The 16,002-nt window shown below is 41.4% G+C and overlaps 1 protein-coding gene across 1 annotated transcript in view; it reads left to right on the plus strand.

The window, feature by feature from the left end:
• The window catches only part of LOC138946752 (cyclin-T1-like), a 110,054-nt gene that overhangs the window by 92,578 nt on the left and 1,474 nt on the right, over positions 1–16,002 (plus strand). The window contains exon 12 of the mRNA XM_070318155.1: positions 15,485–15,528. Within this exon, the coding sequence (XP_070174256.1) occupies positions 15,485–15,528 (44 nt within the window). The remainder of the gene's footprint in view (positions 1–15,484; positions 15,529–16,002) is intronic.

Genomic DNA, 16,002 nt, shown 5'->3' on the forward strand with positions numbered 1-16,002 from the left:
ACATATTTATATGTTTTTGGAATCAGCAAATGATGGAGAATAAGATAAACGTAAATTTGGATCGTTTTATACATTTTTATTTTTTTTTTACAATTTTCCGATTTTTAATGACCAAAGTCATTAATTAATTGTTAAGCCACCAAGCTGAAATGCAATACCGAAGTCCGGGCTTCGTCGAAGATTACTTGACCAAAATTTCAACCAATTTGGTTGAAAAATGAGTGCGTGACAGTGCCGCCTCAACTTTCACGAAAAGCCGGATATGACGTCATCAAAGACATTTATCAAAAAAATGAAAAAAACGTATGGGGATTTCATACCCAGGAACTCTCATGTCAAATTTCATAAAGATCGGTCCAGTAGTTTAGTCACAGAATGAAACGCAATGCCATTTTACTCGTAGCATCGTCAGGCCACCGCTCATGGCAAAGGCAGTGAAATTGACAAGAAGAGCGGGGTAGTAGTTGCGCTAAGAAGGATAGCACGCTTTTCTGTACCTCTCTTTGTTTTAACTTTCTAAGCGTGTTTTTAATCCAAACATATCATATCTATATGTTTTTGGAATCAGGAACCGACAAGGAATAAGATGAAAGTGTTTTTAAATTGATTTGGACAATTTAATTTTGATAATAATTTTTATATATTTAATTTTCAGAGCTTGTTTTTAATCCGAATATAACATATTTATATGTTTTTGGAATCAGCAAATGATGGAGAATAAGATAAACGTAAATTTGGTTCGTTTGATAAATTTTTATTTTTTTTTACAATTTTCAGATTTTTAATGACCAAAGTCATTAATTAATTTTTAAGCCACCAAGCTGAAATGCAATACCGAACCCCGGGCTTCGTCGAAGATTACTTGACCAAAATTTCAACCAATTTGGTTGAAAAATGAGGGCGTGACAGTGCCGCCTCAACTTTCATGAAAAGCCGGATATGACGTCATCAAAGACATTTATCAAAAAAATGAAAAAAACGTATGGGGATATCAATCCCAGGAACTCTCATGTCAAATTTCATAAAGATCGGTCCAGTAGTTTGGTCTGAACCGCTCTACACGCACGCACGCACGCACGCACACACACACACACACACATACACACACACATACACCACGACCCTCGTTTCGATTCCCCCTCGATGTTAAAATATTTAGTCAAAACTTGACTAAATATAAAAACAATAGGAAAATCCACACGGAAGTTTTCACCAACAAGAAACTTAACTTGTTATAAATGATCGTATGTATCATGTGTTTAAAGGTAAAATATTATTCCTTAGAAAGGGACACAACGTAATACGACACAAAATTGATCGCAAAAAAGATAATGAAAAAGAAAGAAAGAAAGAACAAGTCGCGTAAGGCGAAAATACAATATTTAGTCAAGTAGCTGTCGAACTCACAGAATGAAACTGAACGCAATGCCATTTTTCAGCAAGACCGTATACTCGTAGCATCGTCAGTCCACCGCTCATGGCAAAGGCAGTGAAATTGACAAGAAGAGCGGGGTAGTAGTTGCGCTAAGAAGAATAGCACGCTTTTCTGTACCTCTCTTTGTTTTAACTTTGTGAGCGTGTTTTTAATCCAAACATATCATATCTATATGTTTTTGGAATCAGGAACCGACAAGGAATAAGATGAAAGTGTTTTTAAATTGATTTGGACAATTTAATTTTGATATTAATTTTTATATATTTAATTTTCAGAGCTTGTTTTTAATCCGAATATAACATATTTATATGTTTATGGAATCAGCAAATGATGGAGAATAAGATAAACGTAAATTTGGATCGTTTTATAAATTTTTATTTTTTTTTACAATTTTCAGATTTTTAATGACCAAAGTCATTAATTAATTTTAAAGCCACCAAGCTGAAATGCAATACCGAAGTCCGGGCTTCGTCGAAGATTACTTGACCAAAATTTCAACCAATTTGGTTGAAAAATGAGGGCGTGACAGTGCCGCCTCAACTTTCACGAAAAGCCGGATATGACGTCATCAAAGACATTTATCAAAAAAATGAAAAAAACGTTCGGGGATTTCATACCCAGGAACTCTCATGTCAAATTTCATAAAGATCGGTCCAGTAGTTTAGTCTGAATCGCTCTACACACACGCACACACAGACAGACAGACAGACAGACAGACAGACACACGCACATACACCACGACCCTCGTCTCGATTCCCCCTCTATGTTAAAACCATTTAGTCAAAACTTGACTAAATGTAAAAAGCAGTCTGGTTACATCACGTTTGTTAGGGGGAGTCCCATATTGGTTGGGACGAGAAAGAATTTACCCGATGCTCCCCAGCATGTCGTAAGAGGCGACTAACGGATTCTGTTTCTCCTTTTACCCTTGTTAAGTGTTTCTTGTATAGAATATAGTCAATTTTTGTAAAGATTTTAGTCCAGCAGTATTTAAGAAATGTTAAGTCCTTTGTACTGGGAACTTGCATTCTCCCAGTAAGGTAATATATTGTAATATTGCTATTTCATATGTTACGTGGATTTCCATTGGTCAATTGGGCAAAACTGAGCTCAGTGCAAAAGTGATATCGACGACATTTCCGTCGATATCAGTTTTGATATCGACGACCTCTTTATTGCTTCCCCACTTCAAAAACAAAAACACCTACATTTAAAAACAAACAAATATATATGAAAATGTAATTATCCCAGAATTTAGTTGAGCAAGTGACGAAAGACTTTTTGAAAGGAAAAACATTTTAAAATACTGAAAAGTACGAGAAAAGAGTGAACAAAAAGAAATAATAATCAGAGGGAGGAATATGGAACAGCCAAATCTGAGACAAATACTTTTGTAATTTCTTTACAGTAAATACAAAATGTCCAGAGAATTAGCAATATATCTAATATTGACTGACTGTGTGATGATATCTTCTGCTATTGGTCTGTTTCGACAGTGATATCAAAATCTCGACCTCCGGTCTTGATTTTGATATCACTGTCTCAACAGACCATAGCAGAAGATATCATCACACAGTCCGTCAATATTGGGTACTACGTTGCAAGCCCCTGGAGCAAATTTTTGATTAGTGCTTTTGTGAACAAGAAACAATTGACAAGTGGCTCTATCCCATCTCCCCCCTTCCCCCGTCGCGATATAACCTGTTTGAAAACGACATTAAACACCAAATAAAGAAAGAACATCACGTTAAACACAGATTGTTAGTACACATACACATGTATTTTGCAAAGTTCAAAAGCATCAAACAAACCAATTTAAATTTGTTTACGTCAAGTTGAAACAAAGTGAATACATACTGCAAATGTTCACGAAGAATAGTTCGTCACAGAGCGTCCTGTTTCAGAAATTGTATGAGTAAAATAACAACACCAAAAGACATATATATAGATCCGGACGATAATCTGACTAATATTTCTTGCATTGTTCGCTACAACTGTTACATGTTCTTACTTACCTCAGTAAGCTTCTGGATCAGAAAAGAAGAAAGGCAGAAGGTCAACGAAGGGTTAATTGTTTAACACGTAGTCAATATTTCACGCTAACACACACACACACACACACACACACACACACACACACACACACACACACACACAGACACACACACACACACACACACACACACACACACACACACACACACGTGTCTGAGGGGGGATATCTGGACATTTGCCGCAAAGAAAAATGTGTTGTATCTGAACTTGTTTTATTCTAAAAGCTACATAAACGGAATGCGAGTGTAAACATGTGTTAGACTTTAAGAATACTTTTTGAGAAAAAAAATTAAAAACACTCATTATTGAAAGTTACACACCCAAAAATAGAGATTCTGAAACACCTGTTATAATTATCTGGACATCCGCCACCTAAAAGTGAGTGATAGCCGGACATATGACCGGAAAGCTGTAAATAGTATCAACTTTATCAAAAAAGCGTTACATATGCGTGGTAGTACAAAAAAGCTACCAGTAATCCCAAATAACTTTTTTTGACAGTGACAAACCAAGGGGAACTTTAACGTATTTTTTCGAGACAAATGTCTCGGCAGCTGATAGTTGGTAGAATGTATTGGATGTCGTTATTCAAATGCAAACCGTCAGAAGCAGAAAGCTTAGAAAGGAATTACGTTGTATTGTTTTCCTGCTTTGCCTGGCTCAGGTCGGGAAATTCAGGACCGAAATGACCCAAGGTGCAACTCATTCCTTTTGATGAGTTTCAAGTTTCTTAAAAGTTTTCGCAGCTGTTGGTAGACTTTATTGGATGTCATTATTCAAATGCAATCCTTCAGAGACAGAGAGCTTAGAAAGGAATTACGTAATTGGTAGACTTGATTGGATGTCATTATTCAAATGCAATCCGTCAGAGACAGAGAGCTTAGAAAGGAATTACGTAATTGGTAGACTTTATTGGATGTCATTATTCAAATGCGATCCGTCAGAGACAGAGAGCTTAGAAAGGAATTACGTAATTGGTAGACTTGATTGGATGTCATTATTCAAATGCAATCCGTCAGAGACAGAGAGCTTAGAAAGGAATTACGTAATTGGTAGACTTTATTGGATGTCATTATTCAAATGCGATCCGTCAGAGACAGAGAGCTTAGAAAGGAATTACGTAATTGGTAGACTTGATTGGATGTCATTATTCAAATGCAATCCGTCAGAGACAGAGAGCTTAGAAAGGAATTACGTAATTGGTAGACTTTATTGGATGTCATTATTCAAATGTGATCCGTCAGAGACAGAGAGCTTAGAAAGGAATTACGCAATTGGTAGACTTTATTGGATGTCATTATTCAAATGCAATCCGTCAGAGAGAGAGATAGTCAGTCGGCTAAGGACCATTTTGGTTACTTTTAGGCGTCACGTTAGCAAACACATTTGTTCTGATAGATTTTAACACCACAACACTAAATCTAAAGTCGTGGGGCAATATTCCAAACCACCGGTGAGAAAAACGTTGGTTTGTGTGTATGTTTTTCTTCTTTGGCGTTACTATTCTCGTTTAAAGGGTTGGGTTCATAAAACGGACATAAAACTTAAACCGCTTGACAGAAATTCTATAACTGTAAATCATTCGAAAGGGAAGGCATTTATGTACATGTGTGTGCCACTTAAAATGACGTCATTATTTGTTTGAGCCTGTAGTTTTGACGTAATTCAGTAGGCTAAAAAAAATCAATTGAGGCAAGTAATCGGCTTTGGTTTTCAGTGTAAAACATTTGAACAGTTCCAAGAAATGAAACATGCACATGTTAAATTTAAAAGAATAAGTAAGGCAAATTAAAAAGAGCATCTTAATATCATTTGCAGGTTTAAACCTTTTGATTGTGAGTAGTTTCAACGCAGTATATTCCGCTATACTGAGAGCGCGCTGACGCCAGGTGTAAACAAAGCGTTGTCGCCAACTTCACGGAAAGTGTCCCACATTCAAAACAAAATGTGTCTCTTTGAGACCACGTACAGCTTAAATTCATAATTGCGGGAATGAGTAAGGTTTGTATTTAGTACATGGTTGTTTTTCAACGAGAAATATACACGTTAACGAACATACGAACCGATTTGCCGAAGATCTGTCATCACTCATAGACTATCAAGCATTGTTCGCCCAGTTTCATCCCATCTTACACGCCTATTTGTCAATAAATAGCCTGACAAGCCAAACTATTATGTTCATTGATGTGTCCTGCGTTGATATGTGAAATATCAATATTCAAAACGGTCTGTATTGTGCAAACATTCAAAAATATATGAAGCAGTCAATAGTGTGTGGTAGCGCACCGCCGCAATGTCTGAGTCGCAAAAAAATTGACTCCGCGCGTTGGAAACCATACAGCATCAACACATCCTAGCCAACAATCGCTTGGCGGTACGGCAGCGTACGCTCGGTATAGCCTTGAATATACGGGGTGGTTCAAGGTAGAATCTGTTGGCAAACATTATATTCCAAAACAATGGAAAGATTGGATTGTAGACAACCCAGCACATATAGTTAATGTAGATATGATTGATGATGAATTGAATGTGTTTAAAAGCAAACCCAAGTGAATTAAGTTATATTTAAAGGCACAGTAAGCCTCCCGTAAACCATCACAAAGCTCCCCGAGCGTCTACATACAGTACAAGCATACTTCCATTTGAACGCTCACCGAACGGGAACATCCTGGCTGCTTTCTGTCGAGCGTGAGACATTTTCAAAGAATTTATTTTCGTGGACTTGGTCCTCTACAACAATGGCGCCTCGTTTTGGTGCTGGACGGCTGTTATGAATATTCAATACCGGAAATCACGCCCGGACAGTAAGCCTCCCGTAAACCATCACAGATACTGTCAGGCTTTTACACACAGTACAAACACCCTTCCATTTGAACGCTCACCAAACGGGAACATCTTAGGTGCCCTACGTAAAGAGCGAGCAATTTTTAAAGAATTAATTTTGCAGATTGTCTCGAACACTTTTTGGACCCATCCTGAACTCAGGTCAAATATGAGTTACTTCCCTTCGGGTCTCATTCTATCGATGTAAACTGGCGATAGCCGTGAATCGATGATTATCAAAATGTTTTTGGACCGTGGTGCGTTTTTGCGCTAGACATAACTTTTAAAATCTAAATAGTAAATTGACAGCTTGTTACACAAACATTCTTTAATCATAAAAGAATTCTTTTTTCATCAAGACAAGATCAGTACAATTCGAAGTTGTGAAAGTTTGAAAAAGCAGACGACGGTTTACGCATATCGCCGTTCCTCTCAACAGTCAAAAGCCATCGCTAGAGTTCTTGTGAATCACCGCCGTTTGTTTCGTGCACAAAAACGTGCTATTGTAAATAAGCTCACATCGAGTCGCATTCAAATGACTAACTGACGACTACATTGTGAAAAAGGGAAACTGGATCACACGGGTTCACAATGGCTCAGGGGTAAGATAAACCACGCAAAAATAAATTCTTTGAAAATTGTTCGCTCTTTACGGAGGGCACCTAGGATGTTCTCAATTGGTGAGTGTTTAAATGAAAGGGTGTTTGTACTGTGTGTAAAAGCCTGACCGTATCTGTAATGGTTTACGGGAGGCTTACTGTGCCTTTAAAGAAAAAAACGGAATGATAGCATTGAAAAATCTCATGCAATCGATTTTTGGAAAAGAAAACTAGATTTTGTTTTTGTCGAACAGACGTGGTTGTTGCCACGACAGGTGACTAAAGAAGTGCGCCTGCGTGTGTTGCAATGGAAAATTTGTCACAATTTATATCCCACCAATATTTTAATACATAAAATGAAAGTAAGTCAAACAAAAAATTGTAACGAGTGCCCACATATTTTGGATGTTATGGAACACTTTTTCTATGAGTGTCCCCGAATTAGAAGGTTTTGGACTTATATTGAAAAAATGTTGAACAGTCTGACAGGTCGGGCTTTCTTATTGTCTATTACAGATGTATTATTCAGAATCGAAGAATGTCAGGAATCAGCGTTAATTAACCATGTTTTATTGATAGCAAAAATGTGCATTAGCAAAGTTAAGAAAACTAAATCGCATATTCCATTGGAAATTGTATTTCAACAAGAACTTGCGCTACGAAAGGTTGATCCCAAACGTCCTTGGTTAGATTTTTGTTGAATTAAAAAGTAATTTAATGGAAATGTAACCTGCAATGTAAAAGAAAACAAAATTAAAATTTCATTGAAGAAAAAAACAAGTCGCGTAAGGCGAAATTACTACATTTAGTCAAGCTGTGGAACTCACAGAATGAAACTGAACGCACTGCATTTTTTCACAATGACCGTAGTCCACCGCATGTACATAACGGAGTGAAACTGACGAGCCTGTTCAGCGCGGTAGTGGTTTCGCTGTGCTGCATAGCACACTTTTCTGTACCTCTCTTCGTTTTAACTTTCTGAGCGTGTTTTTAATCCAAACATATCATATCTATACTGTTCAAAAAAAGAAACGCATAGCTTGTAATATTTGGTTAATTTAGTTATATGGCTACAAGGATATCCACCAAACTGCAGAAAATGTTTATCTGGTCGTCGACCTTTCGTCCATTGCCACAAGTGAGCTCTGCACGTGACGCATGCGTTATCAGTGGCTACAATGTCAAAATTGCTCATTTGGCATGACCACTCGTCATGCTTCAGTGTAATCTCGTGAAACTCGGGGAATATTGAGCTCTCACCATGTCTTCCAAAACCCATAAAAGCGGATTGTTCGCCACAAAGAAATCAGACGACAATTCAGCGACGAAAGATGGCCCGATTGAGCAGAGAAGACCGCCAAATTGCATTGGGTCGTTTACAAGCAGGCCAAAGTCAAAGTGCAATCGCCAGGCACTTCCACGTGTCCCAGAGCACCATCAGTAGACTGTGGGTCAGGTTTCAAGCCACTGGCTCCGTTGCTGACTTGCCACGAGCGGGAAGACCAAGGGCGACAACTGCTGCTCACGACCGCTTCATACGGCTCCGCCACCTCCGGAATCGTTTCCTGTCGGCCCCATCTTCTGTCCAGGCTCTCCCCGGGCCACACCGATTATCGGACCAGACCGTGCGGAACCGCCTGCATGAAGCTGGTTTGAGAGCTCGCAGACCTCACAGAGGAGCTGTCCTCACCCGCCGCCATCGCCAGAACCGAGTGCAGTGGGGCAACCAGCACCTTCGCTGGACCGTCCGGAATCACTGGAGACACGTGTGGTTCAGCGACGAGTCCTACTTCCTGCTCCAGCGACATGATGGTCGGAGGAGGGTCTACCGGAGAGTAAACGAACGTTACGCGCCCAACTGTGTGGATGAGGCACCCGTTCATGGTGGTGGAGGCGTCATGGTGTGGGGGGCGATCAATACCGCTGGAAGGAGCACCCTGGTGCACGTCCAAGGGCGCATAACTGCCCAGCGATACGTGGAGGAAATTCTGCGCCCACACGCCCTTCCTCTTCTGGCTGACCAGGATGCCATATTCCAGCAGGACAACGCTCGCCCGCACACAGCACGACTCACCACCCAGTTCCTCACCGACCACCATGTCCAGGTGCTTCCCTGGCCATCCATGTCGCCAGACATGAACCCGATAGAACACCTCTGGGATGAATTGGACAGACGTGTGCGCAGGCGAGAAGAAGCGCCGGCAAATCACCGCGATCTATTGCAGGCACTTCAGGAGGAGTGGGACACCATCCCACAGCAAGATATCCGGCATCTGATCCAGTCCATGCCCAGAAGGTGCCGGGCAGTTGTTGCTGCTCAAGGCAGTCACACCCCCTACTGACTTGACAGCCTCGGCACCCAATCGTATTGATTGACTGATTGATTTGAAGATGCAAATGAACTGTGTGTGCATACAACTGTGTCCATACCAAATTTCAAACAAATAATCTAAATATTGGATTTTCTGTTAATTTTTTCGAAAAATAAAACAATTTGGCAAGTAGCAACTATGCGTTTCTTTTTTTGAACAGTATATATGGTTTTGGAATCAGGAATCAACAAGGAATAAGATGAAATTGTTTTTAAATCGATTTCGGAAACTTATTTTTGATAATAATTTTTATATTTTAAATTTTCAGAGCTTGTTTTTAATCCATATATAACATACTAGAGGAATACCCGGCTTCGCCGGTTTTTATCCACCAGTTTGTGCCCGGGGTCCACCTGAATATGCCCACCAAATTTGATGCAGAATATTTACGATATCACAAACAGAACTCTACAATCCACAGGTGTTGCTTTGCGAGCTATAAAGAGCTATAAATATCTCACAACTTCTAAGGCGCACAACTCTGCAGAGTCTACTGTGAAGGGCGGCGGTAGTCTCCCTGTCACACCCACCCCCCGTTTGAATGAACCGAACCATGGATCCTCCAAGCTTAGGTCCCTCCCAGATTCGTGGAATGGGAACAGCACGAAAATGATTCAGTGACCATGATGCCATTCATGATCATATCATGTCGAGTCCCATTCATGTTGACGACGCCGAATGTAATCGAGTGCCGAATCACCATAATCACCTTTGGAGGCGAAGTCCACTCACACAGGAATGAAACATTTAGAGCTTATCTCTAAGCCCTTTTTAGTCTGTTATGGCTTCTCAGAGGAAGGTCAGAACATACTGACTCGTTAAAATTAATATTAAAAGTCCTACGGTTTTGAGCCATTAAGGACTTGAGTGTTTGTCCGCTTTCAAAAAGAGGAAAGAAAGAAACAAAAAATAAGGAGAGGAGGGCAGGGGGTGGGGTTGATCAGTCACACTCGTTAAAATTAATATTAAAAGTCCTACGGTTTTGAGCCATTAAGGACTTGAGTGTTTGTCCGCTTTCAAAAAGAGGAAAGAAAGAAACAAAAAATAAGGAGAGGAGGGCAGGGGGTGGGGTTGAGTTGATAATGCTCTGTGGAATTTGTTAAAATGAAAAGTAGTTAAGATGTTTCTTGGTAAGAATTATAAGTCTGTATTCTATATCTTGAATAACGGGCTTGTAATATTATTTTTTTTTATTTCAAATCGAGTTAAAAAGTGGAACCTTTCAGGATCACCAATAAAACCAAATAGATGAGCAAGTAAGAGGAACACGAACAATAAATCTCAAAACTTTTTACAAATAAAAGGATTAAGATGTAAGCCACGAAGGCCGTGGTAATAAAAACAATATGTACAGTTTGGCGACTAGTGGGCCTTGGGTGAGGATATGTTGTCTAGAAGGTAGTCGCTGGAATCAGGAGGGATGGCGGGAGCCACTCAACCTCAAACTGAAACACGCTGATGTGATAATCTGGGCTTAGTTATACCCACAGCCCCATGTCCGAGTCCCTGACCAGTCGGCACAGCAGCAAGCTGTGTGACCAGCCTAGAGAACTGCTACTGCGCAGATAATCCTGGGGACTCAGACCATGGAGCTGCATATGGTCATATAAGGTTTTAAAGGTAATTCTATTTGTAGCGCATGGAGCGAAAATGTGTTGAAATGAATAGGGTTCTCCACAATGGCAGGACTTGTTAAAGATATGGAAGCGGCAGCCGCCGGCACGGAGGCGTCTGAAGATAGTGAGGAGGTTTGTTGGGAGATCGGGGTGTAGATCGTTCATATCAATGGGTTGATAGGACAGAGATGTTACGTACTGACTTCGAATGAGTTTACGGATTTTACTGTAGAACTCGGTTACTGAGTAGCCGATGTTAGTGTTAGCTGGGCTAGATTCTGCCGCTTCTTTGGCAGCGACATCCGCCAGTTCATTTCCCCGGACCCCTACGTGAGAGGGGACCCAGAGAAATGATACGGATGTGCCGGATGAGATTAACTGGTGACATATAAAGAGGATTTCTCTTTGTAGCTCTGCCCGATTTGATGTGTTTCGATGCAGAGCTTGTAATGAAGAGCGCGAGTCAGAGCAGAAAACTACCGCACGCGGTGTGACTGGGAGGTCATTTATAAAAGTGCATGCCATGAGCAAGGCAAATAGCTCGGCTGAGAATATGGAGATGTCTTTATTAAGAGTATATTTCCTTGAGATTTTGAGATCTGGGATCACAAAGGCGCAGCCAACGCTGCCGTCTGCAAATTTGGATCCGTCAGTAAAGACTTTTAAATGCTCCGAGAATTTGTAGTTTAGGGTTTCTTTTGTAACAGTAGCTAGGTAGACGGGGTTATCTTTTTTGGTAGTATTATCTTCACTGTCGTATATGATAGTAGGGGTTTCCTCAAGCCAAGGCGGGTAGGAGGGCGGGGGGACCCTGGCCAGCTCACTGACCTTCACCCCGCTATCGGCTAGAATGCGGTTTACTGTGTCGGATAAGGGTAGCGTTTTGGCCAAGAGTTGGGTGCTATGTTTGGTGTTGGCCTCATAATTTTGGTGCTGAGGAAAAAAGTCAGTCAGGACCTCGCAGGCAGAGTTCTCTACCGCGTGGGCTCTGACAGCATACTGAGCTGAACGGAGTTTTATCTCATCCACAAGGGGCAGCCACCCACACTCGCTGTAGACTCGACTCTTACTCGCTTGTTGGGAGAGTCCCAGAGCTATTTTGAGCGCCCTGCACTCTATAATAGCCAGTTTTTTCATGAGCGCCGGGCGCGTCGCGAAATAAGCTTCGCACCCGTAAAGGAGGCGGGAGCGAATTAATGCCCGCACTACCTCTGTGACACACTTACGCCCTCTGGCCCAGGATTGGGACGCCAGGTAGCGTATGATATAAAGATCCTTGTTGGCCTTATTGATCAGATGTTCGATATGACTGGTCCAGTTAAGTCGGGTATCGATGATAACGCCGAGGAACTTAACTTCTGAGCTCGGTTTGATAATATCACAACCTATCTTTATACTGCAGTTCCTGTACAGTTGTCTACGGGAGACAACAAGAAAGACTGTTTTATTTGAGGCTAGTTGGAAGCCGTTGGTGTACATATATTGACAGAGGTTGTCGATTTTAGTTTGGTAAGAAGATAAGTCAACAGTGTTGGTAACTCTGTTATGGCGTGGTCTATTAGTGTCTATTAAGGCGAGGTCGTCCGCATACAGAAGTACACTGGCACCGTCAACCTTAACAGAAGTAATGTCATAGAGCATGATGCTGAATAAGTTTGGCGCGATGATACTGCCCTGGGGAACCCCCATGTCCAGCGCATGGGTTTCGGACACCGAAGAGCCCACCCGGACAGATATCTTGCGATTGCTGATGAAGTTTTTGATGAATTGGTACATGTGGCCAGAGACACCGATTCTGCCGAGTTTTAGGAGTAGACGAGCATGCCAGACGCTGTCGTACGCAGATTTAATATCAAAGAAGGTTCCAAGAAGAGAATTATTACTATGTGCCAAGGTCTTTTTGATTTTTTTCAGTGACGTGCACAATGTGGTCCGCACACGAACGACCTTGCCTAAAACCTGCCTGGCATGTAGGAATGATATTGTGTTTATTGAGGTGGAACTCCAGCCTCTGGTTCACCACACGCTCAAAGATCTTGCTGAGGTGGGGGGTTAGTGATATGGGGCGGTAACTGCCAGGTAGATTGCCCGGTTTTCCGCTCTTCAATACTGCTACTACTTGTGAGTCTGACCACGCTGCGGGGATAGTATCCTTTAACCAGCATAGGTTGAAAAACTGAGTGAGCAACTTAACAAAGTTAGGTGGTAGATGTTTTATCATGTGATATGATATTGGGTCTAAACCTGTGGATTTTTTTGGGTCTTTCACAGAAGAGATGGCGTTTTGGACTCAGAAAAGCAGCCATACCACATCACAAACAGAACTCTACAGTCCACAGGTGTTTTCTACAGACACACACAAACACACACACACACACACACACAGAAGCCGTATATATATATATCTATATGTATAAATATATAGAGATAGATGACAGTGTATTTTTCGCGTGGCTATAAATTGATTCGACCTTTGCACTTTTACAGTGAGGACAACTTACGGGTCCAAGGAAAGCGTTCTGGACACTGCGGTGACCTTCTAAAAATAGTAACAGAACGCCGGGAATATCCGAAGATGCCCCTAATACCGTACTGCACCATACGAAGGAAGGGAGGTAAACGCTGAAAACATGGAGAAGATAAGGAAGAGTTATGGAAGTTGATCCCCCAAAAAACACCAAAATCGGTTTGCGCTGCGCGCTGAGAGCACGTATTGAAATATCTCATCGACCAGATTTTGTGCAGGGTGTATCTGAATATGGACACCAAATTTGAAGCAGATCCATCGAGAACTTTGGCCGTGCATGGCGATCAATCACACACACACACACACACACACAGACACACAGACAGACACAAGTCGTATATATATATAGATTGATATGTTTTTGGAATCAGGAAATGATGTAGAATAAGATGAACGTAAATTTGGATCGTTTTATATAAAAAAAAATTATTACAATTTTCAGATTTTTAATGACCAAAGTAATTTTTTTTTTTCATTAGTCATTAATTAATTTGTAAACAAAGTCATTAATTAATTTGTAAACCTCCATGCTGAAATGCAATACCTAAGTCCGGCCTTCGTCGAAGATTGCTTGGCCAAAATTTCAATCAATTTGATTGAAAATTGAGGGTGTGACAGTGCCGCCTCAACTTTTACAAAAAGCCGGATATGACGTCATAAAAGACATTTATCGAAAAAAAGAAAAAAAGTCTGGGGATATCATACCCAGGAAATTTTATGTCAAATTTCATAAAGATCGGTCCAGTAGTTTAGTCTGAATCGCTCTACACACACACACACACACACACACACAGACACACACACACACACACACACACACACACACACACACACACACACCACGACCCTCGTCTCGATTCCCCCTCTATGTTAAAACATTTAGTCAAAACTTGACTAAATGTAAAAAGAAGGGGAGAAACGCAAAACAAGCAATAACAAAAGCAGAAACAATGAAATGCACTAGAGTGAACAGCCACAGTGATTGTCGTACTGCATAAAACAAGTGTCTTGTATCGAGTGCCTGTTCCGAGAACCGTGCAGCGCGTGGGTAAACAAAAATTACGGCACAAAACTGCTCCAGAAATGAAACACAAACACCTGACTCAAAACTTATTCTCACTCTATCACACAGTTTAGACTAAGTGCTTACTGACGGCAACATAAGAAACACAGTCGGTGGCTGCTATCAATATTGAGCGTGGTTAAAAAATGGTACACAACGCGCAAATTCTGTTTCTTTTAAGAGGAACAAAGAAGCACGTGTCAGTATGAGTGATATCAGTATTACCACAAAATCAAACAAAACGAGTCAGACACTAACCTCTAGTTTGCACTAATACAAAGCCTGTATCTCAGAGTAACCAAATAGACAAGATGAACGTAATCCACGGGTCAAGTCACGAAAACGATCCCATTTTCACACCAAGAAACACGAATTTTTACAGACCGGCATTTTCACTTAGACACATTCCAGAGTGACCTAGATAATACGCTTGCTATCGGCTTGCCGGCTTGCGCGCGGAAGGGGAGAGTTCGACTATAATTAGCCCGCCAGCTGCGAACTAGCGCTGGCAGGCTGAGAAGGCAAAAATCCCAGTAGAATAGAATACAGTGAATAGACGCAGGGGCGGAGCAGTTAAGCCAGAGGGGGGGGGGGGGGGGGGGGGGGGGGGGGGGTTACAACCTGGGGTCCAGTGGTCCGTAGACACCTCGTTGGGGGGTCAGGGGGGCTCCCCCCCTGAAGCTGAAGAACTTTAGCTATTTAATAAACATTTTGTGGCTTATCCTTGATTTTAAACATGATCAACTGTGACAATTTAACAATTAACTCTTTCCACGGCTTTACAGACAGAAACAAAAAAAATCTTCTTTTTTTTTGGACAGGGGGAGGGGGGGGGGGGCGGAACCTCTGTAAACCCCCCCCCCCCTAATCCGCCCATGAGTACGTGGAGGAATGAATGGGTGTATTTTTGTGAAAATGGAGGTTCTGTCAGTGTCACTTGTGTCATTTTCAAGAGTCAGTAAGCTTAGTGATTTTTTTTGTTTGCATTTTGCAGGGGAAGAGGCAGGTGCTTGTGAAGTGGGAAGGATGGTCTTCAAAGTAAGTGCTGCATTTTCAGATTCTATTCGAGAGATTGGGCCAACATGACTTTGCTGAATGTATGCATACCTGTATTACATGTCTACTTCAGTGAACTTTATTTGAACTTCAGAAGTGCTTGCCAGTGCACATCCAGTATGTATCATTTCTGGAGGAAAGCAAAATAAAAGCTTGCCGGCCAGTATGTAAGCTGTGTGATAGTTTGGGTGCAGTTGTGACCCTCATGCATTCACCGCCTTTACCCCACAACTACTGCAACACGGTGGCCTAGTGGTGGAGGCGTCCGCCTTTTGAGCGGTAAGTCGTGGGTTCGATTCTAGTGGTCTGGTGTCTAGCATGATAATTGATAAGGTTTGTGCTAGGACTGGTCGGCCCGGTGTCAGTATACTGTGAATGGGTAAGACATGAAGCCTGAGCTTCGCCTTCTGACTTGAGTGTGGCGCACGTTAAAATGTCTCAGCAGCACCACCCTGA

Source organism: Littorina saxatilis, linkage group LG14 (genome assembly GCF_037325665.1).
Source record: "Littorina saxatilis isolate snail1 linkage group LG14, US_GU_Lsax_2.0, whole genome shotgun sequence".
In the NCBI taxonomy this organism is placed as follows: Eukaryota; Metazoa; Mollusca; class Gastropoda; order Littorinimorpha; family Littorinidae; genus Littorina; species Littorina saxatilis.